A 27,388-nucleotide genomic window follows, 5' to 3' on the forward strand; every position below is an offset into this window, starting at 1 on the left:
ATTTAATCCCAAATGCTTACCTTCCTCTACTTGTGAGACACTGAGTAAATTCAAGAATTGATAAGCTGTCTCTGGAGGTAGAAATTCTCTCCAGCCTTCCAGACTGCAGCGTTTTATATTCACAAGTGTGTATAGCAGTGTTAAAAACTGAGGATAAACCAGAGAAAGAAGCACTAGAAGAATTAGTGTTTTGCTGCCAGTGGCATCTTTAGATGAATGAAAAAATTGACTAGAGAGTTTGGAAAAATTATTTGCAGGAGTGGTGCTTGGTGTTTGAGGAGAGGAGCAGCTCCATTTGTAGGTCACAACTTAAAGCCATAAGAAGATAAGGGTGATACAAATAATGTGTACTTCTAATGCTGCCTTTTAACGATAAGGGGTTTTAAGTCTCCAGTTCTGCAGCAAACTTTAATGGTGTTAACTATAGACAGACACCTTTTGTGTCATATTGATATGAAATCTTCCTTTAAAGCTCAGTGTTGAAGCTTTCTCACTGTTGAAGCTTAGGTATTTGAAACCTGTGGTTTCAGAGAAGAGGTTTTACTTCATTTAAAAAATGGGCAGGCTTATCTGCTGCTTCTGTGCTGCTGTGGTCTGCAAACATGCATAGGTGACATCCTAGCAACTGGGTAGCTGTAAATCCTGAATAGGGAGCCGTACCTTCTCTGTGTGTGTAAATGGTGTATTTCTAAGGAAGCTCGTATGCATGTGAATGGTAACCCTCCTGATAAGTTGACAAAAACCAGGAAGGACAGTTTTTGCCACTTGGTAGCTATTGAAGACAATAGCTACTGTTGGTTATTGTTAATAAAATGTTAACGTGATCATTTGAAGAAATCTAAACAAAAAGTACAGCTGCAAAGATGCAAAGGATAGTAAGTTCCATGAAAAAAATTGATGAATAAACATTACCTTCCAAGTTCGTCCTGTATAGGGCCCTCCATTTCTTCACAAAGAAATAAACAAACAGGAGGGATTATTTTCTGATAAGTATTTTAATTAGCACATTCATTAGGCGGGTATTTTGATCTTGGGGTTTTTTTTTCAAGTTCTGGAAAAGGAATAACTACTTTGCTGCGATGTTAAAAACGTGAAATGAGCCATTCAGCTGGTGCTCACCAGCACAAGCTCCTCTGCGGTTACTGTGAGCTTGCGCTGCGCCTCCAGCGCGGTGTACTGGCTGCGCTGGTACTGAAGGAGGCTTTGACCTTTGATCACGCAGGTTTGGAGCACCTGGCTGGCTTCTCCTCATGGATGCGTGTCCATGAAATGGCCGATACTCTGAGGCCGTGAGAAGAGGGTACAAATGCTGCCTTTCAAGTTTTAGGCAGTGGCTGAGATCCTGAGCCGAGGAGAATGCGCCGGGATCGCCTTACCCGGCAGTGCAGGGACGAAGCAGCGCGCCGAGGTGAACACCCAGCCTGTTGCTGAGCTACCGGGCTGAGCCCGGCCCGTGGAACACCCACTCAGGCAGCAATTGCTGTTATTAAGAGCAGCAGGAGATGTCATTAGTTGGGAGCATCCCTTTCATTGCGAAAAGGGGGGGAGGGGGCGGGGGCCGTGTGATTCATTCCCAAGTGATCAGAAGATGCTTTTATCCAGTGTGGCAAAACCAGGAGAGGTTCTGCCCTATGTATATGATGTATTTTGTTTACATTTTCCTGTTGTTCGTCCTCCTGCTGAGAGATGTTCGCTGTTGCTTCCTAGAGAGAATAGCAAACTCTGTAAATCAAATAGTCAGGCTTTACTGAATTGCAGACCCATGAGAAGTTTAATTTGTGCCCTGAAGGGAGGACCAGCTACTGGCTGGACTGCTTGTGAGTGGGGCTGTTAATAGTTCATCAGTAACCATTAAACAGTTTGAAAATATTTGTCCTTTGCGTGCAACCTGAGCTCTGCTGCAAGGGAAAGAAAGGAGAGGGGGGAAAAAAGCATAGGACAGCAACAGGATAAAAATGTCACTTTCACAGAATCACAGAATATTCTGAATTGGAAGGAACCCACGAGGATCATCAAGTCTAACTCTTAATGGCCCATATGGGGATTAAACCCACAACCTTGATGTTATTAGCACCAATGTTGCCATGAGAAAGTTAGTTCGGTCGTTTCTTACAGGAAAATGTAATAAAAGTCTATCTTTGCTCTTTGAAAACTCTTGAGATCTCAGTTTTATTGAGTACAAAGAAATTAATTTTGATTCATGAAAGTTGATTGGTTACAAAGCATTAATATTTTTGGTTGCTATTTGTTTAAGGAGGAAGGACTTAAGTAAAGTAAAGCATGTGTGACACTTCTGCTGACTTGCACCAAGTACAGCTGCTGATGATTTAAGTCATATGCAAAGTAGTAAGTAATTAATTCCATGTTGACAGCCCTGGTGATTTAAGTCAGAGAACAACCAGAAGTCCTGCAGATCTTTCCACAGCTGCTCCACTGCTCCTTCAGGGGCTTTATCCCACATCAGTCTTTCAGGGTCCAGTTAATCTTCGAGTCCTCTGCTGAGATTTCTGAAATGCCAAACACATTCTGAAACTAATCTGACACTGCAGAAAGTGAAGTTTTGCTCGTGGGTAGTCTGAAGTAGTATGTGTAATATTCCAGGCTGGAGTCAAAGTGCTTCTGTCACCAGCAGGGAATTTGCTGAGATAACTGGTAAATTCCACTTTTTAAAGATCACCTAAAGAGGAATTGAAAAGGATCTCAAATGTTCCGCTCAATAAGGGGAGATTTTCCACTAGTTTTAGACAAGCTACTGAAAGCTTCATGTAATATAGAGTGTTTTTCTAGTTTTGCTGTTTCAGGTGCTGAATTGATTGCACTTGTATTATTATATTAATGATTAAGTAGAAGATATCCTGAGTTGAGAAAAAATATCAACAGTTCCATGCCTTGGTCTTTCAAGACTGGGGCTTACACATTCTATTAATGAAAGAAAGGTATGGGTTTCTGTGTGTGGATGGTTTGCCTTAAGGTTTTTGTTTGAGCTGGTGTTTCATAAATCTGCTGTTGCCTGAGAAATGATTTTTTTCCAGAGACCAACAGAGGACACTTTGTCTGAATGAATTGGATAGGTTGACATTTAGTATTTGTGTTATACAATGTTTTGTAGATGCTATGTGTTTGTGAGGTTCCCTGCTGGCCCAAATGCCTTCCATTCCTGCTATTCTTCCCAGTACCTGGAAAGAAATAACTGTGTGAGAATTTGCTTAGACAGGCTCTGTTTACAAACTTTCTTTAGGATTTTGCTTTAAGCTGTGATATGTTGTGTTGAATTTAACTGACACATGAAGTAAACTAATGATGGTGATTGCAAAGTTGGATATAAAATATTTGAAGATCAGGGTACAGGAAGGTGACAAGAATTACAGCATGCAACTTTTCTTACTTAGGTATTACTTACTGATTAAACCAGGTTATTTCTGAGAACAAAAATTTGTCTGGCCCAGAATTTTCAGAGCTGTACTAAATCTGCTAATTGCTAGCTTACTAAATATATGCTTAGAAAGTTATCCCATTTCTCATGTTGTGAATGTATAAATATTGAGGTAAAATGTTGCAAGATGGTGGTTTTACAGAAATAGAGAAACCCTTCAGCTGCTGGCAGAATAAGCATAAATAATGTCTGTATTTCCTTGTATTTAAGTTTTTTTTACACTATGACCTTTACTCTGATCTAATAATTTATTAATGTATTTTATTACATTTAGGCATCTTGTGTATAATAACTCTTAAGCTATTATTTTCATTTATTGTTATAACGAAGCTCACAGCATGAAGAATATATGTTGTGTAGAAACTGCTCAGTGCTATTTATGTGCCTTCTCTTTAAAAACAACTGTTTAATTTTTTAGATCATCACTGTAAAAATGATGTTTCCTTGGGGCTAGAGCTGTTTTTTTCATAAATTATGTATGAGCATATGAGCTGGCTTTTTGCACCTGGAAGTTAGTTTTATGAACTTAGTTTTGTAAATGTGATATCTAAGTGCTGTTTATTCAACTTGCTTGCCCCAGACTGTTTCCTAGTAGTTGTTAAAAGCACTTGCTAATGGAATGCTATCTGCTAATTCAATGGGTTTTGCTACCTGCTTCTGAACAGGTGAAACACCCAGATGCCAAACAGTAGGAAATTCATAAGCAGTTTGCTTGGCTCCTAAAGTTTTCCAGTACAATGGTTATTGCAATTGTACTGGCTGTGTTTCCAGTTCTTTTGAATGTCAGTGAGTAAGGAAAACCTAAAAGGAAAAATGATAAAATGACATTTTAACTCCGTTGGCAAGTCAGTGTTGACATTTTCCAAGAAAAGAGATTATGCAAGTTCTTTATGGATGTTCTGTGTTTCTTGTGGGGTGTACATTTGCATTTTAGAAAAGAAGTCATCAGAAAATACAAGGGGGTGAAAAAAGGTGTCTACATTATATTTTCAGAAACTAAATTTTTGGAATTATATAACACGTGCAGACAAAAAGGTAGATGCTACAATAAATCTACCTGCTGTGTACTAAGTCCTGTTATCTTTTCAGAAAAAAGCCAAAGGCCAGCTCCTGTTTGAGCAGATCATGTATCATCTGGACCTTATCGAAAGCGACTACTTTGGGTTGAGGTTCATGGATTCAGCACAAGTGGCAGTAAGTAGTCATGCTCTTTTTTAAACAACAGTGTAAAAGTTAAATCCTAATACTGACAGAAATACTATAAGAAAGCTGCCTTTTGTGAATTAAGTTTTGTGCAGAAGCTCTGGAGATTTTCTGTGTCCCCAGGTTTAATTCTGCCTCCTGCACTTTAACATATGACCATTCTGTTGTCTCTTCCTTTCTTGTTTCCACATGTTCCTGTCACACTCTGTTGTCACTAGCAGGCTGGTCCAGTTGGACCCCAGAGCCTGGTGTGTGGTGTAGAAACTCTTGGTGCTGATGATACAGAGAGGATGGAGCAAAATCAGAGTGTGTATTTGGCCCTTTTGTTGTGTGCTATACAGAGAGGAGAGGGTTTTCCTTTGCAAACGTTGTCAGCTTTCTTGTCAGCAAAAGTCACTTTGTTAATGTCTGCTTGCAGGAAGGGTATACCTTTGATTTGTTCAAATCAGTTGTGACTCAGACCTGCAATTGTAAGTTTTTAGGAGGCTACAGGTGTGTTTGTATGTATCTGTTCGAGTTGAGGGTTCTTCCAAGCCCAAGTTTGTTGATGTTTTATTGTGTGTTTCTAAAAATGTAACAGGTTTTGAAGTCAGAAGCAGAGCATTGTCAGTAGTAACCACAGTTCTTTCACTTGTGGGCTATGCACTTTTTTATAGGTACTTCTTATATTCAAGTATTTAATCCTGCCACCTAGGGTAGCTGCAAGTTAAGTGAGCCTTTAGGCAAGGAGTGTTTTTTTCTTTGTCCTGCAACTTAAACTTGTATTCACTTAGCCCAACATCCCCAGGAAGAATGAGATCGGTCTTTTCCTGCTTCGTATCTCAATCTTATTTGTTAGATGTATAACCTAATTGTTTTTGTGTTTCAAGGCAACTTCAGAATTATTTCATGCTTAGGATGGCAGAGGGAAAGCACAGACAGTTGAGCTCAATATCTGAATTGTTCAAGGTCAGCATACATAAAATGGAGGCAGTGATTTATATTCCTTTAGTTCTGTGAAGATTTGTGTCCATAACAGTTTGAAGGTGATCTCTTAGTTGTTGTAACTTTGGATAAAGGCAAAAAAAAATCCACAAACTTGAACCTTTGAAAGAAGCTAATAGCTTTGGATGCAGTGCTCCACCCCAAAGCACTTTTAACCTGATGGCTTCTTTCCAGAATTATTGTTGTCAAATTTTATGCTTAGCATGTAATTGTAAAGATCGTGCTCCTCAGAGAAAATTTTTGGTGTTCTGCATCTGAAGCAAACTTCATAGCCACTGGGATTAGCTGCTGGTGGTCTGTAGTACCCAGTAGTGAAAGTGGTCTTAAACCCCTTGCAGAACAGAAACATTTAACACTGAAGAGAAAAGACCATTACCCTAACAGATGGATGGCATTCAGAGCCATGCACACAACAGAAATGAGGAAACAGCCTATTGCATACCATTTTATATGTCTCAAAATCATGTTAGCTGTGCTCAGCATGTGCAGTCCAAGATGCTGAGTATTGATAGTGAAGTACTCTATTGCATTTATCCTTCTGCTTCAGAAAAGCAGTACTCTGTATGGTTAAGGTATCCTAACTCAGTTTCTGCCATGTGGCTTCTGATGTATTTCCCTATTGTCCAGGATCTCATAAGAGATCACAGTGGGTTAATTTTAACTGGTAGAATTCTCTATATGATAATTTTTTTCTCTTCCTGATCTGCTAGCAAAGAAACCTATTTCATCTTGAAATGTGTTAATAAGAATTAATCTTTTCTGCCACAGCAGTGGCTCATGCCTTGCTTTTGTCTAGCAAATTATTACTGCCAGTCCAGAGGGCACATGATTGAATATTTGATACTGCCCAATCTACCAGGTACAGGAGATTTCAAACTCGGTTTGCTTCCTTTTTTTAACTATGTGTGACTGAAAAGCAGCAGAGTAGAGATAACAATCTGTTTAAACTGGACCTTAATGATGAGCTGTGTATAATGAAGCAGAGAAGATTGAATTTTGCCAGAAGAGCTGAATGCAACAGCCAGAGATAATTACTTGCTTGAAGAAATGAAGAACTGTTGCAATAGCAGCCATTCCTGCAGAAGGAGCTGGCAAGTTTTAGCAGAAACCCAGTCTGCAGCTGGAAACAAAGAACAGAGACTAATCAAGTGACTTGTCCAAGATTATTCAGGAGACCTGTTAAATAAACAGTGCAAGAATCGAGTCCCTTACTGTAGGCAGAATTGTCCACTGGCTCTGAAGGATATAATCTTTTCTGCTATCCAATTTAAATCTAAGAATATTGCCATACTTGCTAGTTAATTTTACTGATACAAACTAGCAATACATAGTTACACAAAAGTTTTAGAAATCTCACACTTATTTTAAGTACAAATAAATTTTCAGTAGATCTGTTGTGAACAACTGAAGAATTCCTTTTTTTCATTCTTTTCTGCTGCTGAAGTGATCACTAGTTGCGTGTTAAAGATTTCCTGTGGAGTGGGGGAAACCCAGATAATGGAAACTACCTGGCATTTTGGATTTTAGTATTCAAATAATAGCTTCTTTAAAAATGTTCTTGAAATCATTAGTGAAATGAAAGAATTGTTGTTTTCATGTGATTTCTGTGTTCACTCTAGTCTGCTGTTCAGGAAGAGATCAATTTTAGCCTCAACATCTTGTCTAACAAACCTCATTTGCCCAAACGTCTTGAAATGTTGCTGGGTGAGGATTTGAGGGGTTTTGTATGTGTTTTGTTTTTAATTTCTGCAGCAACAAACCTTTAGTAAGGACTTGCAGTACTCTGTGCAGTCTGTTGTTTGTAATGCCTTCTGTTTGGAAAACTTTATCTCTGATTTTCAGCAATACACTGTGCTGTGCAAACCCTCATCAAAAGTAAACTTCTTTTCCAGGTCCACTTGCATTCCATTATAATCACTTGGAATAAATCTCAAGTTTCTTGACGTCTGTGTCCATTCATGTGTTGGTTTTGGGGCTGTTTTTTTTTTTTTGTTTCATTCCCACCCCCACTTAAAAGCAGTTCTGTTTCCCTTCTCCCTTGCACACCATCACCATTGAGCAGAGCTCCTGTGGGCAGCAGCAGTCAGAGCCCAGCAGAGTGAAATGCTATCGGTGCTGTCATGGGGCTGCCTCTCTGTTGCCTTCCCATGGAATGTGCAGGAGATGAGAGAAAACAGGAGGGAGATGAAACAGGGGGCACAGCCAGCCCTGGAGCCTAGACAGGGCTCCCCTTGCCATTTCAGTATCTAAATCACCTGCAAGCCTCCAGCTGTGTAGTTTCTATTTTTTTTGGTGGAGGAAGGAGTGAGTAAACTCTCTTACAGCAAGTGAGTTTATGGAATAGGAAAAAAGATTATATGATTTCCTTGTAGAAAAAAAATTGCTTAACTCCCATTTCACTGGTAGGGTAAGCAAAATTTATGTAAATATTTGCTTCATTCCTCCTTAAGCTTCCTACTTTATTTTAAAAATGTATTAGATACATTTCAGATAGCTCTCTGTAGCTACTTAGTTTGACTAGGCAATGAGAGCATTCTCAGCTGTGTGCACAGCAGCAGCAGATGGTTTAACATTCTCATCTGCAGCTAATATAGCAATCAGTCACAGCCCGGCTGTGTTACAGGCTGGCTTCAGCTCTCTGAGAAGGCAGGGCTGTTCTGGAGGCAGGAATGTGTTTACACTTGGCAGTGCAACCTGAAAATACTGGTTCTTTTTCATACCCTTCTTGCTTTTCTGTCCTCCCTGGAGCTCCCTGTGAACTTCATGTCACACAGTTTAACAAAAGGAGTCTTACTAAGTATATAATTCATCTGTATTAGTTGCAAGGTGACATTTGAGATTGATCTGATGAGGTGTTGCTCCCTGGCCATGGTGAGCCATGCAGGCCATGGTGTGTCAGGTAGTTGGCTCTGGCAGTTGAGTCAGTGCAGTTATGCTGGTCAGGGTGCCGTGTTTCCTGTTTAGGTGAGTCACCTCCTTAGGAGGAGGGAGCTGTTGGCCCTGCCCAGCACTAGAAAGGAGATCTGTCCCGCTAGATGTGTGTTGGATTTCCAGCTTTAACTTCTGCTGTAAACTCTTCAGCAGTGTGATTATTTTGGGGAGCACAGTGTACATGTTTAGGTATTTCAATCTGCCAAATATAGCTTTTTCATGTGCTGTTGTACACAGTGTAAGTCAAGCCATTGTTTTGGCTTCTTGTCCAGTATATAGCTTATAATTAGCATTAGTAGGTGAGGCAGTAACTTGTCCTCCCATGTGACAGTTCCTGAAATGTCACCTGTGAATAGATTTTTGAGAATTAGGTAGAGCTGACTCTGATGTTGGGACACAGACAGCTCTGCTGTTACTGCACTTGAATCATCAAAAGAAAATGCTTGAAAGCCAACAATATTTATTTTGTCTCTCCCCTTCCTGCCCCAAGTAAACATCACACACAGCAGAGTGCCAGAATCTTCAGCTATGATTTATGCTTCTCTGGCTGATTGTTACTGGCTGACCTACTAATGTGTGAATTAAGTGTTTGTCTGGACAGGATGAAAATCTAGTGAAGTGGTTTGCTAGTATGTTTATTTTTCTTTTAAGTAGACAATGCTGTCTTGAAGATTTGGTTTAAATAAGGTACTACAGGATGTTTATGTTGTTCAAAACTGACATCTTGCATTACAAACTTTGAGCAAAATGATCTTCAGCAAGCACAGAAAGCTATGAATTGTGAAAGATTTGAATTAGGTTGTTTTAACAAACTACTTGTTATTCCAAGACGGTCTTCACTGACACTTCTTTTTTGTTCTTTCTGGGAGATTTCTGTATTGATAATTCAGTGGAATTAATTTGTTTTTCAGCATTGGCTGGACAACACCAAAAGCATTAAAAAGCAAGTTAAAAGTAAGTGTCCTTTCCATTTTCTCTTGGTACATTATATTTAACACACAGAAAGCACAGCAGTTGAAATGGGTGGTGGGGGCAGTGTCCTGTGAGGGGGTGAGGGTGGCAAGTGACAAAAGCCCAGCATGGTGCTACTGATTGTTTAATGGCATCTTCCCTCTGTAGCTCATACTACTTTATTCTAATGTTCTTAATTAAAGATGTTATGGGCTCATTAATTATAGTTGAAGTGGAGTCAAGGCAGCTGAAGATGTTCTAGGGTTATGGAGCATTTTCCTGGCTATAGGAAAACTTGTCTTGGAACCTCATGCATGGCACAGTCCTGCTTGAATCTGTGTCCAGTCCACCAAGTCCTCACCTGCTGCACAAGGCTTCAGTGTGGCCTGGTTGTGGCAGTGGTGTGTGCTTGGGGAAGATGTTGTTTAGCAGCTTCCTTGCTCTGCACTGTGGGAAGTCTTCAGGGATTTGTGGTGTTGTTTTAATGCAAGAGAGGTTTTGGAAGCACTGAGAGGGAGAAAATTCCTCCTGTCAAATGCAAGAATCAGCAGAGCGATGCACATTTTTAAAAAGCTATTAATCCACCCTTTTGCTGAGTTAACTCTTTGGTTTCCAGAAGAGATGTTTCTTCTGTGGAAGGGTCTCTTAAATTCCCACAAAGTATGTCTAAACTTCTGTGGAATAGAAGGGCCTGAGTTGTCAGCAGTGTTTCCCAGAGCCCTGGGAAGGTGTTGCAGAGACCAACAGCATGCCTGCAGGTTTAGTCAACTGTAGAGCCCAGATGCTTAGCTTTTGTGGTGATGGATAGAACCCTTAAATATAGGGATTAACCTGGATTCACGTGCTCTTGGCAGGAAGAATCACATTCATGTGATATGATCATTGGCTTGTCTTGTAACACATAAAACTGTTTTGTGTGCATATTTAAGTGTCCTTTCAGCCTGATGTTCCTCATGGATCTCCCTGGCATAAAGGAATTCCTGCCTTAAGACCTTGTGTAGAACATAGCCAACCAATTTCAGTCAAGTTTTGTGATGTGATTCTGTGTAATAAATAAATAACCTGTCTCATCCAGTAACTGTTACTGCTGTCTTGCATGAATTGTGCTTTGCAGTTGGCCCCCCATATTGTCTGCATTTTCGTGTAAAGTTTTACTCATCAGAGCCCAACAATCTACGTGAAGAGCTAACAAGGTAAGAGGGATTTTGTGTCTGAGAGGGGGACCCAAATAAGGCCAGGGAAATGTTTTCCATAGCATTTATTTAAACAATTTGGACAACTCTTTAGAACTGCTTGCTTACTTGGCTTTTTGTAAATGTAGTTTTCTTTTTGTAAAGTGGCTATTTTGTGTGTGGAAATAAATGTGCTGTGACACAGAGAGATCTAAATATTTATGTATTACTTAGTGCACCATTTTTCATCAGGCAATTTTGGCAACTTATCTGAGTAGCTTATACACGATGGACAGAGGTTTTCACTGAAGAGAACAGACATCATTCCTCTGTCTTTTTTGTTTTCTTAAGCTGTTAGTTTCAAATGCATGCAATCATCCTGTCTCCAGGCAGAAAAGCATTGAATTGCGAGTTAGAGGTTCTCTTTGAAAAAATGAATTTCAGTTAGCATTTCATTGCATGTGTGGTCCTCAGAGAGCTTATGGAAAGGGAAAGTAGTATTTTGCTGCCATGTTGAGCTGAGTTAACACTACTATAGGTGTAGGTTTGTAGTATATTAAAGCATTTCACAAATCCATTCATAGAACTGCATGTCTGAATGGGCTGAGACAAGGAGGGGAGCTTTGAAACCTACCACCTGTCAGGAGTATAAATCTGTTGTAAAACACAGCACTTCCTTGCCTTGTTACTGCTGCTGATCCCTTTTGGAGAGTAAACAAAGTTATGTTTTCATGATAGCTGTAGACATTTCATACCTCAGCCATTTGTAAGGGTGTGAAGTGCATTTGTTTGTTGTTCACGTTTATGTCTGTGTGCATCTTCAATCTGCACTTTAGCCAAATCCCTTGGAGTGCTACCAGGAAGATTATAGTAGCATTACCCCTTCCAGCCATATGTACCCTGTGCAGCTTCATATTTACATGTGGTAACATAATGTGGTAACTGCTGCTTTTTAATGCTTTCCTGCTGATCTGGGAAGAATGTTTTACCTCCCCACACATGTTCCTGAATAATCATTTAACTGTCTTTAAAACCAGCAACTGCAGACAAAATTCAGACCTGTATCTGTATCTACTACTATGGAAGGTTTTCATCCATTTTGACTTGAGTTCTGCCAGTCAGACCTTGCTGTGCAGGTTTTAGCCAGGCAGACCTGAAACCTGAGGGCTTTTAAACACTGTCTGCCTGCTTAACTAATCCCCCAGAACAGGAGAGCAGCAAGTTGTCCTTCTGTCTTGAGACAGTGTGACACCTTGAAATAGCAGAAGCAGTGGGAAGCAGAGCTTTGCTGTGTCACTGGGCTTTCCCAGGGTTCCACCTTTAAACAGCAGGACACCCAGCTGGAGCTTTTCAGCTTCCACAGGTGCAGCTTGCTCTGTTCTCAGCCAGTGGTCATGTAGCACAGCATGGGAAGTGCTTGAATTGTGTGGAAGTGTTATGTGGCTGATAAGCACAGACTGGCCACACCCACTACACACTGGAGGCCTGTGTTCATTTTCATATCTGAGGTCAGTACTAACCAAATTTATTCCCCATGCAGAGGCCTTAGTGTTCAAAAGATTTTGGTTAATAAATTATTTGGCAAAGTATTTGTGGAGTTCTGTGAAACCTGTAGGAAAAACCTGCACCAGTTTTGTGTCTGTGTATGAAAGAGTGAGGAGACACAGGCACATGTTGAAGCAGAAGTTATGTGTAAGGTTTCTCTACTAGAAACCTCTAATAGAGGTTTCTCTAGGAATCTCTACTAGAATTCAGACTGGATACCATGGTGGATGCCAGTGTTTTATACTTGATCAGAGCTCTTCTCTTGTTAAAGGAAAGCTGTGTACCATAATGGAGCAAGGGGCTGCTCTTCAGGGGTTTTGGATCAGAATAATTGGTAGTGCACACCAAAGGGATTCATAGTCAGTATTTGCCCCATTTCTAGGCAAAAAGAGTAGAGGATATGCAAGGCAGTGTAGGAGAGCTGGCTCTGAAGGGTAAACAAGTTGAAAAGGCTGCAGCCTGCTATTTATTTTTAGTCACTTCGCAGTCAGCATTCCAGGTTAGATTTTAACTAAGCAATCCATAGTAGAAACATTTGTTTTTTTCAAGACTTAAAAATAACCATTCTTTTTTGAGGTTGGTATGTGTATGAATAATGAAGGGAATGTGGAAGATGCAAGTTGTTCTTTGCTCAAGTAGAATCAGAAGAGAATAAAAAATATATTTACTTCAGTACCCTGTTTATTTTTCCATGCAACACTGTAGTTCAGCTTCTGACAACTTGTACTTTTGGGTTTGCTTCATTTGAAATGCCTGCAAAACACACAAACCCAACTGATAAAGCCTTGAGAGGTCACTGTGCAGTTTCTTTCGTCTTGGAAACTCATGTTAAAAGTAGAAAACATTTTTATTTGTCAAGCTCTAACTCCTGTTGACTGAGTGACACATTAGCACTATTACTCAATGACTTATTTCTTATTTAATCCTACAGGTATTTATTTGTTCTGCAGCTGAAACTGGATATTCTTAGTGGAAAGTAAGCAGCCTTTTAAACCATTACAGTGTGTTTAGCATAGAGTTTATTACATTTATATTTGAATAATTAATAAGTTTTTCATAGTAGTGTATTTTTTTTAATCTAAAATATTATTTTTCTATGCATGAATATCAGGAAAGGAATGCTTAAATAATGTATTGCTTATCTCCTGATAATTTTCTGAAAACCTACCAATACTTTTAAATTTTCTTATCCCAGACATTTGCAGTTTCTTACTGTCAGTTACATGAGTTGTCTGCTAATGGTGTCAGTTCAGGTTTTAACAAAGCTTTTCTCTTTTGGCAGATTGGAATGTCCTTTTGACACTGCTGTCCAGCTGGCAGCTTATAACATGCAAGGTGAGTAGGTGCAACAAGGGAAGGGTGAAGTTGCACCGATAATTTTGTGTAGACTCTTATTAACTGTTTAAAAAAAGTCTGTCCTTGTTATGTCCATAAAATAGACTCTGCCCAGACATTAGTGATCCAGTATGAATGCAGATCTTTTAGATTGTACTTGTGCTTGAGAGTGTGTAGAGAAAATTGCTCAATTTCTCAGGAAACAGAGCAAGGAGGTTCTGAACATAAACAGCTTTGCCCTAAAGTTGTTTTCTCAGGTGCTCCTGTGCAAATCTGTCCACTTTCACAGAAGATACGAGGCCTGCAGCCTTCCTGAATCACTTTGGTGTAGTAACACAGCTCACTTCTTTTTCATCATATAGGTTCTGTCAAGTGTTGTCTTTGTTGTCAGATAAATCAGATACAAAATTGGTTTTCTTTGCACTGTGTATAAAATACCAGAATACCAGCTTTTGACTTCATCTGATTTGTAGGAACATCTTAATGCCCTATGTCTCATGCTTGTACTTGAGCATTCCAGGTTGAACTACACTTGTTGGGATTGCAGATCCTTCTTCAGCCACAAGATGTGACACTCTTTTTTCCTCAGCTATACAGCACTGTGTTTGAGTCATCTGAGATTTTATTAATAAGTTGTCTTTAACTTTTGATTCCAGATGAGAATGTGTTGTTTGGATGAGAGTGTGATATTATCAAATGTGGAGTTTCCTATGGTTTCAAGCAGAGGAGCTCACAAAAGAAACAGGGGAGGCTTGAACTTTCAGAAATGCCTGCTAGAGTAGGCTTTTGGGTCCTTATTGAAGGATATAGGTATATGGATATATGGCCTTATTCAAGCCAATTGATGTGCCATGTGTTTGAGCCACACAAATTCTCCACACAACATTTATCTCATGAATCTGCTGTACTTACTCGGCATGAGGTAGGACTAAGTCACTGAAATTTGGTCTCTTATGAGTATTTTTCAAAACACTTTCTTCTTTTCATGCAGGAAGTGCTAATGCCCTAAATCATGTGTAGGTATAAGAGTTGGGACTAAACTGTGAAGACACTTGTCTTTCTAACCTGCTATTTTGTGTGGAAGGAAAGCAGTTAGAATACATTCCACAGTTAAAAACATTAGCATTGTTAGAGCCTTAAGATACAGGTTCAGTAAATAAGATTTTGGAAGAACAAAGTGATCTAATTAGGTCGTATATCCACTACTTTATGTGGTGGTCTTTTCTTTCCTCTCTCCACAATGAGGCCTGTAGCTGGGCTTTAATCTTACTGTCTGACAGCTGTGTACTTTTATTTAAATCAGCTGGAACCTAAGCTGGCTTTGACAGCATTCCTTTGAACAGAGGCAGGCATTTTAGTGGGAGTAAATTATTATAGAATTACAGACTTCCTCAGTCAGCATTTAAAAAAAAAAAAGAAAAAGGAAGGGGTGAAAAGACTGTTATTATGCTTGCAGCATTCAGAATCCAAGAAATGGAGTTTTATATCATGTGGCATTTCTATACCTGTGGAATACTGGCATTTATTTGACTTTGCCAGGTCTTCGCAGTGATTTCTCTATTTTTCTCTACATAAAGATCTATAGCTTCATTTTTCAGACAGAGCAGCTATTGGCCTGCATCAGACTTCCAAAATCCAAGTTACAGAATTATTCCTAATTTTTTGGCTATGAGCTGCGCATTACGAAGCAACTTGAAATTAGTAGGAGGAGTTAGTGCTTAGTGACTGAAAATCAGTACATTTTTGTAAAGGTTTCTGATTGTCAGTTTCAGCATTTTAGATATTTATCTGTCTTTAAAACTGGACTTGTTAGCATCTGTGGGAGATGGAGTTGTGTCTTTGATGTGGCAAACCCCTTGACTGGTATGTTCCTGTATGTTTTCTACATAGCATTTCTGGATGGAGGAGACAGAACACAAAAAGAAATTTAATATTTTCGACTAATTCGAAAAGTGTGCAGAAATTCTTCTGTCTGCAGAAATTTCCACTGTGTTTATTGAGAACAGTGCCTAACACTGTTGTTCTTTTGTAGCTGAACTTGGAGACTATGATGCTGCTGAACACGTCCCTGAGCTGGTGTCTGAGTTCAGATTTGTTCCCACTCAGACTGAAGAGATGGAATTAGCTGTTTTTGAGAAGTGGAAGGAATGCAGGTACTAGATCTTCCAGTGAATGCTGTTTGCACTGATTTTTCTGTGAAAAGAATCTCTTAAAAAGATACTGCTGATGGTTCTTCTGCGGTCTTGTTCAGAAATAGAATTTTAATATGGTTCTGTCCTATTTTGTAAAAGAATATAATGTGATAAATGAAGCTTTTTTCAAAGGTTTGAGTAAAATGATGAGGTACAAAATCTTGAAACACAGTCATTTTTGCAGCAGCATTTTCAGATTAAAACTTTAAAAAATGACCTTGATCTTCAATAAATGAACAGGTGTCACCAGTGTTTATGTTTTTCACGAACTTTCAGGAAGTTCCTTTCCTCTTTGCTCATTTGCCAGTTTTTCCTTTCTGTGCTTTTTCAGGCATCTACCTAACAGCAAAAAAATTTTATTTCAGGGGCCAAACACCAGCACAGGCTGAAACTAACTACTTAAACAAAGCTAAGTGGCTGGAAATGTATGGTGTAGACATGCACATAGTCAAGGTATGTTTAACCACAGCATGGTGACCTTAGGAAATGATAGTGTTAGTTTTGTGTTGCATTTCAACACTGGTTCTGCTTTGAGGGGGGAAAGAAAAGGAATATTGTTCTCCTGCAATCTATGTAATAAGTGATCTGGCTTTGTGTCAACATTCCATTCTTTGGTATATGTTTCTAGAAGGTATAACTTGAGTCCAAGCATATCTGCTGTATGTTAAATGTGTGATTGATGTGGAAGTAGTACTACAGTTTGTATTTAGACTTTGAATTACTGTGATTTTTCACAGAACTCCTATTTGCTGGGGTGTAGTCAGCTACCAGCTGAAGAACTACAAATAAGCATAGATCTCCTGTGGAGATACAAGTGCAGCAAATGCATAAGGATTTCTTTATTACACAAACAGATCAAGAAACTTTAATTTTCCTCTTTAGTCAGCCTTATTGAAGGGTTGCAAACAAGAAAAATACATTGCATGAGATCATCAAAATATAGGAGTTTTGTTGTATAGGATAGCAGACATGTGTGTAATTATAACACTTTGCTTGGACAAACAAATTACACTCCAGTAAATTGGATAGAGGGTCAAACACCAAAATGAATCTAATTTTTATTTTGTGTCAATAAGGCAAGAGATGGCAATGATTACAGCCTGGGACTAACACCTACAGGAGTTCTTGTCTTTGAAGGAGACACAAAGATTGGTTTGTTTTTCTGGTAAGTTCTCTCATTGTACACTAGAATATGTTCTCGATTTTGGTTCTTTTGTTTCTTTTATGATAGCAAAAAAAAAATTGTTTGGGTTGTGGGAGCACCATGAATTTGAGGTACATTCTCATTAAGTTACTGAAAGTCAGACATAACCTGCACTTTCTGTTCATCTGGCAGGCCAAAGATAACAAGGCTTGACTTCAAGAAGAACAAACTCACTCTGGTTGTTGTTGAAGATGATGAACAGGTAGATAAATATCTTTTTAGTTAAATCTCAGTCTTTATTATACACTACTAATGTGCATGTTCCTAATCTTTCCTTATATTTAAGTTTTGAGAATTAATGCCGGTGCCTGAAAGATTTTTGATTGTGACTTGTGGGGGAAGGAGGGAAATGAAGGGACTTAAGTAAAAAATAAACTTTTCTGTCATCCATTTTTTAAAAAGAGAATGCCTGGTGAAACTAGAGCAGGTACTTTGGCAACAGCCTGCATTGCGCAACAAAGTTTTTTAAAAAAATCCCACATACCACATTTAGTAGAATGAACTACTTAAACAGGTTTCAGAATTGTTTCTATTGGGAAGAAGTTGCATGCACCTGAGACAATTCAAAAGTGAACATTGGTAATTTGAGAAGATTAGATTTGGAAGTGAAACCGTGTTAGCCTCACCAACAAGTACCTTCCTGTTGTAATAGTATCTTTAATTTGTAGTTATTCAGAGGTTTGGCTTGTTCAATGTATGGACTCCAGCATTTTCCAACTTTAGACTATATAGCAGTTGTTCATTATAGCTTCTACAAAGGTTGATTCTTCTGCCTAAAACATTTTTTAAATATATCTATTAGGAATCATAAAAACCAAATTTTATTTGGCTTGTATGGAATTTTAGCTTGGACTTATTCAAACCCCTTGTAAGTTATCAGTGTGCTTTGTGTGCTTTAAGGGAAAGGAGCAGGAGCACACTTTTGTCTTTAGACTGGATCATCCCAAAGCCTGCAAACACTTGTGGAAGTGTGCAGTGGAGCACCACGCCTTCTTCCGCCTCCGGGGGCCCGTCCAGAAGAGCTCCAGTCGGTCTGGCTTCATCCGCCTGGGCTCTCGCTTCCGCTACAGGTCAGTGCCACTGGCACTGGGCACACACCTCCTGGCACTCCTTGCTTTCCTGCCTGCTGGGGTTCAGTCCCTTTATCAGCTTTCTCTGTGGCTTTTGGCAATATTACTTAAGCTTTATTCTCTCCTAGAATTTTCACCTTCTCCCAAAACTGGTGCAGTGAGATCACAGAAATATGCAAAGGGCTCACATATTTTTGTCAGCAATTTAGTATTTAAAAAGTCGTTGCTTCTGCCATTTGTCTTGGGGAAATTGGGTGAAGAGGAAAATGTTTCTAAAACTCTTACCCTCTTTTGTGAAAGGTCTTTTGAAGTGTGAAGTTTGGGATGTTTTTTTAGAACTGACATGAGATAGTAAGCTATGAATTTAAAATAGAAGTGTGATGTTTTTATGAACATTATCTCTATTCCATCATTAAAAATAAGTGATTTATTTTACTGCTTTGTGCTCTTACATGACATTTTTAGTGGGAAAACAGAATATCAAACCACAAAGACCAACAAAGCCAGGAGATCAGCATCCTTTGAAAGAAGGCCCAGCAAGAGATACTCACGACGAACCCTGCAAATGAAAGGTAAAAGAACTTCCATTCTGAGAAGTAAAATCCAATGTGAGAATCAGGTAATCGTCTCCTTTAAAATTTCTGGGTAGGAATTCTCTTGTAGCTGTTTGCCCTTCTCCTGAATTTTCACAATAGATTTTCTTTGACTTAGTTAAGAGATCTCATGTATTTACCAGAAAAAGCTTGTGTCCAAAGCATGTCCAAACCAGCTTGCCCATCAAAATTACACCGTAGGTCTTGGTATGAAGATGGAAAACTTGGACACAGGAAACAGTGATACATTAATTAGGGTACTTTAAATTTATGAATTGAGTTCAAATTTTTTGTCATTGAGACTTTTTCCATTGTTGTTAGGAGCTGCCCTTTGTTGTCCTGATCTGACAGCAGCTGATACCTTGTTTCTGACTCCCACTCTTGCATAGATGAGATGTGACAGCCATGTTTGCCTTCAGATCCTTGCTTAAATCTGGCTTTGGTTTGCTCTTCAGATTTTTTTATTTTATTTTCCAATTTAGATTTTGTTTTTCTCACATTATACATGAGATCTGTGCAACTTTTGCTCTTTTGGTTCAACTTTTGCTCTTTTGGTTGCCTACTTTCAGACTGTGCTAGGCTATTTTTATTAACCATATAATTAATATTTAACAGGTAACCTAATTATAAATTAAATTTTAATTAATGCTTTTTCTTTTTTTTTTTTTTTTTTTTTGCAGCATACACTGCTAAACTGGAAGAAACAAGGTAAGATGCATTCCAGTGTTTGAATTTCTGTCTTTGGTGTTTGGCACCTGTACTTGAGCACATGCAGAAGGAGGATATAATGTTGGACTCTTAACTGTGGTTTTGCTGTGGGTATTGTTTGCTTTATATAAAAAGTTAGTGTTCAAAGCAAAGCTTCTGTGTTGCTGCACACAGACAATTTTGCCAGACTTGTTTACTAGCTAGCAAAGAAGTTTCTTTATTACTAGCTATGGTTCTTGCTGGATATGAGCTGTAGTTGATGTGCTGCCATGTAAAGAGATCAGGTAAAAGTTTGTGACTGAAATACCTCATTCAGTGAAGGTCAAGGACAGGGAAAAGACAGTAAAATGAATATTTTTGAACTAAGTTGATGGGTTTATATTCTGTGTTACACTTGCATTTATTTTTATGCATGATCAACATTGAGAGGGAAACCTTTTGGTTCTTTATTTCTCTACCAAAAGTTCCTGGATCTGTAGGTTCATACTTGCTGTTGAAATGTAAATTACTCAGATGTATCTGAATCATATGATTTTCATACCCTTCCTTGAGGGAAGAGAGGAAACCAGGTTAAAAGGAGCTGCCTGGTAGTGAAGAAACTTAGGTCACTCAGTTCTGGTTTCTGTCCTTTGCCCTAATTACTTGTGAACACTTCAGTGAGCAGTTGCAACCAAATTATTTTTTAAAAAGTAGGTATTCATAGATATTGAGCACCATGGAATGCCAAAATAACATTTCAGAACAACAGACTTAATGCAGCCCAACATTTTCTGCCTGTAGTAGCAGGGCTGGTTCTTGCATGAGAGCAGAAGTCTGGAAGTGGGGGGACAAGGCTGCAGTGTGACTTCCTGTATTATTTTTTCTTTCTATACAATGGGAAAGTACTCTGCAAAGCTGGGTGTCATTAAGATCCTCTGCATGCAAAATGTGCCTGTTTGATTGGTGCTCTTGTCACACTGAGTTGTCCTGCCCTTCCCCGAGTTTCAGGTTGCTTAGGTCATTCTGAGAGTGGGAAGAGAAACTCCATGTGCAGTTTCTCCTCCTGATAAGACTGCAGTCTCCTGATCTGTGCATAGGTGTGGCACTGTTGTCTCCACAGCAAGCTGTGCCATTTCTGAAACTCTACACTGCAGTGTTGCTAATTGAAATGCATCATGAAAGATGTATGGTGTTCCCTTCTTTGTGTTAACCCAGCACAGGAGAATGTGCTAGTCAGAAGGCATTCCTTAATATTTCTGAAAATTCTGGAGTAGCCTCCACATTTGCTCAATGGAGAAAGGGTGAAGGGGGAAACAGGCAAGGAACAGCTTGTTCAGTGTTGACATAATGGTGTTTTAAATAAAATAATTCTAAAGAGTCACTGAAGTAAATACAGAAATCTATTTGAATTGTCAGCTTGCCAGGTTGGATAGCTGTTATCCAGACTATAAATCAGAAAATTAACAGGTCATAAGAGATGGGAGCCTTCTTTAAAAGGCTAGAAGTCTGGGGAAAAAATTTGCTTTGCATGAAATCTATAATGCATAATTGCTGCTTTTAAGTCTCTCAGAAATGTGCAATGTCTCTTGCAGGTTCAGAAATCATCAAGAATAGGGATATGGGTCTTATTTAATTAATCAAATATAGTAAATATTTAATAACATAAAATTATTATTAATGCTACGCTGAGTTGCTGTGCATGTAAATTTGAATAGCTGCTTTTAAGTCCATTAGAGGTTGCAGAAGAAACTCTTGTGATGTGAAGCATCAAATCAGGGGGGTTCTAGTTATGGAACAAACATAATATCTACAGCATGTAGGTGAGCTTTTCACAATGTCACATTTTGCTGGGTGTTTTAACTAAAATTATATAATTTTTGCTTTAGAAGTGCCACATCTTACTGCTGAATCAGAAAGACTTTTTAAACCAAACTGGTTTAGGAAAGGAAGAGTTGAAACAGATGAGTTGCAGATAAACTACAGCTTGAACAAAGAAAAAATAACTTGATACCCTTTGTGAAAAGAGATTAATACTTTAGAAATATCTTAGACTGTTTCATTCTGAAAGCCCTGACAGTTCTACCAGCCTGCAAAAGCAGTTTGTTGATCTGATTCAGTTATAATTCTTCTTGTCTTTCAGTGCTGCAAACAATGCTGTTATCAGCCAAACTAATGGATCACAAGTAAGGACTCTCATTCTTTCTAAAGGCAATTTTCATGTGTCTCAACAGATTTGAAGATTTTGTTATTTGTTCTTGAAATCCAGTGATTGACCAATTGAATGTTACAGTTAATAGTTAACTGTGTACAGTGCTGGAAAAGACTGGAATATCCAGTGCTAGGGAAGTAAGGGAAGAAAATGGCCTTGCTTTAGCTTTGTCCTTAAGAAGAAGTGTTGATATGTTTTGTTCACTTTAATGTGTCATCACTTCATTAATGTGTGTAATAACTTGTCTGTATTCTGTCTCTAAAGAGCTGGAATGCAAAGCCAAACCTGCCTGTCCTAACAGCAGTTCCTTCTGCACCAGTCTTAGTGGAAATAGAAAACCTCCCAAGGAGCCCAGGAGCCAGCCAGCAAGATAAGAAGTGGTATGTTAAGCTTTGCTGGGAAATGAATTCTGATTACTTATGCATGATTCAAGTAGCTTTTCCTTTATCTGTGCTTAAATAAGCTGCCATCCTTGTATCTCTAATGTAAGTGGACAATCAAGTTAGGGATGATGCAGCTGATTTCTTCCTATGAAATGTGTGTGGAGAGGTGAGGACAACAGGCTTAGTCACTGCCAACCAAAAGAAAATTTCTTCAGGGGCGGGGCTAAAGGAATTAAGGAGGAATAGCATTTTAAAGTCTTGGAGAGAATTGGGTCCTTCTCATTGGCCATAAGCATGTAACCCTTTGCTTGGTGTCATGGAGTCAAGGACTTAACCTGGATCCTTAGGATAAAACAGAACCTTGTAAACTGGTATCCTTGTGAGTTGTCTTTTGAACCTTCTGAAATAGGCAAGCTGACTTTTCTCATGAGCTTGTATAGAATGGGAGCTTGAGGAAAATGACACAAGCTGAAGATAAGAGCTTTGATTTCATGTAATCAGAGTATTTGTTTTATGGATTAGATGCATCTCAAAATGAAGAAGATTAGTTTGAAGATAGATAAATATACATGTCATTTATCTTTTCTTAAACTAATTCTATATTGCAAAGCTATTTTCAGTCCAAAAATTGGCGTATATCAACCCAGTACTTGTGCACAGATCAACTTAACTTCTTTGGTTTCTCTTGCCTATGGCTTCTCCAAGAAGGGAAATTCTGGCTTCTGCCAGACTCCTCAGGAGCAGTCATGGTGGAATGGAGTGACACCAAAGCTCTTATCCTAAGCAGCTTCAGCCCTCAAGAGAAAGGGTCTTTCTCCCATTGTCAGCCATATGAATCTGCTTTGCTTCAGTATCTCTTACAAATAGATGGTGCCTGTTTCTAACAGTGCTGTGACAAATGTACTTCAATTGTGTAAATTGTAATAATTTTAAGGTTTCTAATACTATCAATTTTGAATGATAAAGGGGATGGTAATTCTGCTTTGAGTTGCATTTTATTGACATTTCAATCAGAACATATGATGATAAATGCTGTTTTTCTTTCTTTTACCCTTGATTTATCTAGTATCTGAAATCTGTGCTTGTCTATGGTGGGATCCTGTTGATCGCTCGATTCCTTCCATGGTGATGGGTGAAAGGTGGTGGCATCTTTATTCTTCAGCATTCTCAATATGGTTATATTTTTATTCTTTTGGCCTAACTGCAAGATGAGTGCTAGTCACCTGTATTTCCTTTGGTGGAAATGTTTGACTTGGCTCCAGACCAGCTCTTCTTGGTTACCTGATTTGTGCTAATGTTCCTGCTCACGTTTGCAAGGCTGCTGTTGCTTACTGAAATCCTGCTGCTTTGGGTCTGAAGCAGAGAAGGCTCTATAACCACTCAGTTTTGGGTTTTTTATGTGTGTTTTTAGGATTGAGAGCTTGAGTCTGTCTTAACATTGTCCAGGAATCTCAGCTTACATGCTAGCTGCTGCAGGATGTAGTGTTTGTATAGAAGAGTGGGAGTGAATGCAAAATATACCTGCATGTAACCCAAAACAGTGTGTCCTAAAGAAAACAAGCTTCTTGGCAACTGATGCATTTTAATTGAGAGTGCAATGCTTCTACTGTGTCTGTGTTACATTTCTTTGAGACATTGTTAGTGAAAGTAGTTGTTTTCTGGTTTTACTGTGTTCACTGGAAACAGTACTGCCTGCAATAAAGGGCAAATCCAGCTGTAGGAAAAAGACAACAGTTTGGAGCTGAGTCAGGAATTGAGCTACAGTCTGATTTCCTAGATGGGAAGTGGGGTTAGGTTAATGGAATTGCCAGAACTTACATATTTATTGCTGGGGCTGTGACTTGGCTATTGTGCCTGCAAGGGTGTCTGGTGCTGCTAACAAGATCTCCTTTCAACTGCTACTGTCTTTAATTGGCCTGTTTCTGCATGAATTATCTTTGCTTTCTGTCAGAAAAATAGTCTTCTTTTAGAGAGAGCTTGCCAAAGATTGTTGAGAACACCAAAATTTTCTGGACTGTGGATTTTGTAGATAGTTAGATTGAAGGGGTTTAGAAGTAAGGTCCTGACCTCCTGGGTTTCTGTACTCTGCTTGGCAGATGCCTCTACTGGCTACCTTGCAGCTTAGATCCCTTCCTAATGTCAATGTTTCCTTTAATTTAAAATGTTAGTGCTGCAGCTGCCAACAGCAATTTTGCCAGATTGTAGAAAGTACTTTGCCAGATAGAAAGGATTTTTTTGCTAAGTTAGGACAGCAGACAGAGATTTAATATTTACTTCCTTACTATGGGATAAGTAGGGAAGTTCTTTGGGTTTTTTTTGCTAGTGGATGTAGCTTTCCTTAACCACATCCATGAGAGAAATGGTAAAATAAAAGAATGAACTGTTGGGGATTGGAGCCCTCAGTATTCACGGGTCACTTCCTCAGTGTATTTCACAGAAACCAAAATTCTGAATTTACACATGGGTGAGCTCTGTATAAATCCTGTTTCTTTTCTAAAGGAGGACTATCCCCACATGTTAATCATTTACCACTGTTGTGAATCCTGCATGCTTTTCTGCTTGCCTGCCTTAACACGTGTGATCTTCCAACTCAGCTGTCTGCTTGGCTGTTCTGGAACATGAGAAGGTGGAATTTGAGCTGAAGGCCATCTGACCCCTCTATGTGAACAGCAACAATCCTTCCACTTTGTTTAGATTTGGCTCATTAAATCGAATCTTTTACATTAAACTGAAGGAATACCTTTGTTTTAGGAATTTCCTTACTTGAGTAGTTTATGAAGTTCTTTTTTCCAAGCACTTTTTTGATACATGACTGTACCTTTTATCAGCCTCTCCCAAAATATACTGGTGGAGGACCCTAGGAGGACCCTAACTGTTGCACAGACAACAGTTAAAAGATCATTGCCCATTTTTCAAGTATTTTAAAATTTGGCTGTTTTCCATTAATTGCTTATCCCTGCTGCTTTGGAGATGTTTGTGCCTAAAGCCTTACAGTTTCCTAGCTAGGGGCTCCTGCATAATAATATTTTTCAAAAGACTGAATAAAGTGATGAGTGTTCTCCCTTGCACCTCTTTCTAGCTTTTGGAGGACTTCATACCAAGTGTGGCAAAGAGTGGCCATAACTGTGCACAGCATTTCTATGGGTTTGATTTTAGGAACTCTAAATTTAAAACTTACAAGCCATTATGCTTTCATATGCAAAATTAGAAAGTGAGGTCTTAGTTTGTGTTGTGACCTTTTATAAAATGGTTCTTTTCCAGCTAAATTTTTATGTTAATGCAAGTTATAGCTGCAGGCAACTTCTTCAATAGTATCAATCCCTTAGTCACCTAAATTGTGGATGATTCGTTTGCTCTACTGTTTGCTCCTACACAGTAATGTTCATTTTTTTCTGAGCTTCTATTTTCTTCTACTTTTTTTTTTTTAATTGCTTTAGAATCTGCACTTTCCAGTCACTTTGAAAACTGATATTGCTTTAGGTGTTTGCTTCAGGTGTACATTTAGAGCTGCCACTTAAACTTATTTTCTGCAAATAAAACGTGCTGTATACTTGAGGTCTGTTCCTCATTCACGTTATTTTCTCCCATCTGTAAAATGCACACAATTCTTGCTTACTTCCATGAAGTATTTTGAAATATGAAGCGCTTTACATTTGGGAAGTGTAAGCAACATAAACATGAGAGTCAGTTCAGACTTGAACAGAAACGTGCACGATGCTGTGCAGAAAGGGGTTTGTTTGGCAGTGTCATCATGTGCACCTGTACTCATCATGTGCGTGCCTCTTCCCTCCAGTATTCCCCTTCCAGGAATGCCTCTTTTCCTTGTCTTTTCTCCTCAATCTCCTTGCCCTCGCCTTTGCTGTCCTTTCCCCCCCTTTCCCCCTCGTTTCCCGCTGACTAATTTTCCCCCTCCCGCTCCCCACCGCTCCAGGCCCCCCGACGCCGCCGGCCGCTGTCAGCGTGGTGGAGCCGCGTGGGCCCCGCCGAGGAGCCGCGCCCCGGACGGACCGAGCCCCGCGTGGGCCCCCGAGCGCAGCGCCAGGAGCGCGGCGCTGCCCGGCGCCCTGCAGGCCGCCATGACCGCGCTGTGACCGTGGGGCTGCTGCAGCTCGGGAGTGCTCCCGGCCGGGCTGGGAAATCGCCTCCTGAGCTCCCTCTGCGACAAGGACTGCGCGCCCGGAGCTGGCTGTAGAGGGGCAGAAGCTTTTATGACAAAGGCTCTGCAGATTGTGCTGTTGGTAGTGAGTCTTTAAAGAGAAACGACATAGAGACCGGAAGCCACACATCACTTTTATTTTATAAACAGTATATATCTATCTATGTGTGCATATAGATAGATATATTTTTAAAATTGTGTTAAGGTTTTTCTTAATGACCAAAAGATCCAATTTTTTTAGCTGTGTTTGAGAGCCATGCAGGAAGTGACATTTATTTTAAAACTAAGTATATGACCAGTGGGTTATAATATGGTTTCAAAAATCTGAGAAACAGAGGATGTAACTGGCCCTTCTTTGAACCATGATCATGTAAAAATATCTAAGATACGTGGTTGATCTGAAAACCAACCTTTTTTTTCTCGATAAGACCTCTTCTGAGAAATATTGTTTGAAAATGGAATAGAATTATTTTCAATTTTTAAGAATAAATTTAACAGAACTGTCAAAAAGGCAAAGAGTAATTTTTTAAATTATTTTTTGCTTTTTACAACTTTTTCTTTCTTTTTTGCTTTTCTGGTCCAGTTGAAAAGAAACAGATTTCCTGACAAACACCAGTCCTACCATATGATTCGCAAGGTTAATTGTTAAGTCAGAGGTTAAGACTCCAGCTTCATGGGTCAGTGGTATTCTTGGGGGCCTTTAACAACATGAAGAACAAACCTTTACCCTTGAACACACTGTTTTCTTGTGTTTTCTGTATTTTGTTGCTTTTAAATTGCAATATTCTTTTCCTAGTTAAAAAAAAAAGAAGGGAATATGGTAACAGAGGGATTTTGAAGTTAATTTATGTGTAGCTTTTAGGATAAAGGAGTTGTTTGAATGATTTTCAAATTATTTCACTGTGTTTCAAATTGCCACAGAGCCTAGAAATAAAAAAACATTATTTTCAGTTATCCAGACCTGAAGAACCAAGAAGTAAGTGTCAGCCAGGACATAACTTAATATTGCCTGAGATATTTTGGCCTCCTCACCCCCACATCTGATGGGGGGAAAGAGTTTGCTAATGAATTATGAGTCTCTATTTTACAATACTGCTGAAAAAAAAGTTTGAGCAGGCTGTAAACTGAAGATCTGTGACACCTACCAAGCTAATTGGAACAATCTCTTGTGCTCATTTTAGTTTTAGGTTTGGAAAGGTGGATGTTGTAAACTTCTGGAGTGAAGCAAACCCATTTGTTTCTTTCTTATTTATAAAGTTGCATAAGAATATGCAAATGAAAACAAGTTGTTTACCTTTACAGTACCATATAATGTCTGTGTAGTTGAGGGAGAAAAAGAC

General features: G+C 39.1%; 1 protein-coding gene across 5 annotated transcripts in view; it reads left to right on the top strand.

Annotated features, from left to right (window-relative positions):
* EPB41L5 (erythrocyte membrane protein band 4.1 like 5) overlaps positions 1-27,388 on the top strand; it is a 50,874-nt gene that overhangs the window by 7,215 nt on the left and 16,271 nt on the right. For all 5 annotated transcript variants that reach the window (XM_054278186.1, XM_054278189.1, XM_054278190.1 and 2 more), the window contains exons 3-16: positions 4,523-4,627; positions 9,463-9,505; positions 10,617-10,695; positions 13,151-13,195; positions 13,502-13,554; positions 15,587-15,707; positions 16,112-16,199; positions 16,823-16,911; positions 17,083-17,152; positions 17,851-18,020; positions 18,486-18,592; positions 19,294-19,321; positions 21,441-21,483; positions 21,774-21,889. In XM_054278186.1, coding sequence (XP_054134161.1) covers positions 4,523-4,627; positions 9,463-9,505; positions 10,617-10,695; positions 13,151-13,195; positions 13,502-13,554; positions 15,587-15,707; positions 16,112-16,199; positions 16,823-16,911; positions 17,083-17,152; positions 17,851-18,020; positions 18,486-18,592; positions 19,294-19,321; positions 21,441-21,483; positions 21,774-21,889 — 1,157 coding nt within the window. The remainder of the gene's footprint in view (positions 1-4,522; positions 4,628-9,462; positions 9,506-10,616; positions 10,696-13,150; positions 13,196-13,501; positions 13,555-15,586; positions 15,708-16,111; positions 16,200-16,822; positions 16,912-17,082; positions 17,153-17,850; positions 18,021-18,485; positions 18,593-19,293; positions 19,322-21,440; positions 21,484-21,773; positions 21,890-27,388) is intronic.

This window comes from Melozone crissalis, unplaced genomic scaffold (assembly GCF_028551555.1).
Source record: "Melozone crissalis strain CALT ecotype California unplaced genomic scaffold, PUWL_Pcris_2 ptg000023l_1, whole genome shotgun sequence".
Classification (NCBI taxonomy): Eukaryota; Metazoa; Chordata; class Aves; order Passeriformes; family Passerellidae; genus Melozone; species Melozone crissalis.